Below are 1,656 nucleotides of genomic sequence, written 5' to 3'. Positions count from 1 at the left end.
TTAACCATATCACCATGACCTGCCGTAACCTATTTTGTTACGAGAAAGAAAGCAATATCTGTTATCTCCTTCTATCCGCCATCTTTTGTCCGCTTTGGCCAAACTCTGATTATAGGATCTCTACTTGTAGTCAGCCGCGCACGCCACGCATGATTCCGCAGTTACAATGATTTCTCCTTGCTCGTTTATCTGAAACACAAAAATCAAATGGCATCTTAAAGAAGAATAAATTTCCTTGTCGTTGACGTATCCGATTTTTAAAATTCGAATTTTAAACAAAATGGTCTTTTAAAGTTAGAGTGCCGATTTTCGATAAAAAATTTAATTTGTTTGTTTAAAAAAAAATAGAATGAATTATATATATATGTTATCCCTAGGATGGTAAGTAAAAAGTGAAAATTTTAACCATTGAAGTTAATGAAGAAATTTTTCACTTTTCACTTTTTATCCTAGAAAAAAAGTTTCATGATTGATACCCTGCTGTTTACGTGATTGAAACTAATTTTAAAAATCGGATATGACAACGACAAGCGAATTTTATAAGCTTTCAATAAAAAAAAGAAGGCAAATCGGTTGATCCATCTTCAAGTTAAGTAATTGTTAAGTATGGAGGACCTGGAATATTCTGTGGAATCTGTTGTTCTTCGATATCGATGTCGTCGGACTGCATTGAATAGGCCGAATGAAACTGCTCGTTAACATGTATCAATCTCTTGCTCCTCTCTAATTTTTGTTGTTATACCTAATAATATCTCAACATGCCTAATTATATGCTGAATCTATTGACAATCAATCGCAATTGCGATTAACAAATGAAGATAAGACGTAATTCGGCAAGCAGTCGTTTTAAATATAGGAGCAGTTTTAAAGAATACACCGTTATCATGATTGCACATTGTTTGAGTACGGTTATAGATAGCAATCGGATCATCGTGATGGAGAACGGTTCTATCATGGTAGGTTTGTCCGTTTTAATAATTAAAGCGTGAATGTATTAAGAAGAATATTGATTTTAAAAAACTATTATTAATATTTTTCACCACATACTGGCTACTGGCAGCTAAAAATTTTCGGTTAAATGAGTAATTTTATTGTATTGCTTAGAGAGATAAAAAATCTTTGCAAATCTTGCAACTCAGTCGATTCTGTTCCTCTAGAAGTACAGGAAAATTGCTTCCGATAACCCGTGACATCGGCGGCAGATGCATAGGCGAAGGACTGCGTAAAGTATTCTTTCATGCTAAAAAGTTTGTTCATAATAATTCTGATTAATAGCATACTCAGTTCAATCTCTGGAAAATGTTTATAGTGAAATTCACTGTGAGAAGTGAAATTTCATTCTTTAAGATTAAATAAATATATATATAGAGTTATTCTTATTTTCCTACATTGTCCACTTCCATACAACCCGTGATCGCTGCCGGAGAACATTTTTTATGATTAAAAGACTCGATAGTTTTCTTGAACTTCACGTTCGAACCGTTCGAATCGCGAAGTACGAATTACCTTTTTAAAAAAGGTAAAAAAAGTCACTAAGCATACGCACTTCTCGAATAAAACCGAAGTATTCAACTCAATTAAAATAGTAGTTTTAATTTTTTTTCAAGGGTATTCTTATTGAAGGTCTTCTTATTCCAATCCAAGTAATGGTAACTT

General features: G+C 32.9%; 1 protein-coding gene across 1 annotated transcript in view; it reads right to left on the bottom strand.

Annotated features, from left to right (window-relative positions):
• The window catches only part of LOC108764942 (protein lifeguard 3), a 5,225-nt gene extending 4,444 nt beyond the window's left edge, over positions 1–781 (bottom strand). Inside the window, exon 1 of the mRNA XM_018513353.1 lies at positions 611–781. Within this exon, the coding sequence (XP_018368855.1) occupies positions 611–670 (60 nt within the window). The 5' untranslated portion in view covers positions 671–781. The remainder of the gene's footprint in view (positions 1–610) is intronic.
• Positions 782–1,656: the final 875 nt, after the last annotated feature.

This window comes from Trachymyrmex cornetzi, unplaced genomic scaffold (assembly GCF_001594075.2).
Source record: "Trachymyrmex cornetzi isolate Tcor2-1 unplaced genomic scaffold, Tcor1.1 scaffold1160, whole genome shotgun sequence".
In the NCBI taxonomy this organism is placed as follows: domain Eukaryota; kingdom Metazoa; phylum Arthropoda; class Insecta; order Hymenoptera; family Formicidae; genus Trachymyrmex; species Trachymyrmex cornetzi.
Note: the sequence above shows the minus strand (reverse complement) of the source record. Positions and strands in the feature narration are given on the sequence as shown.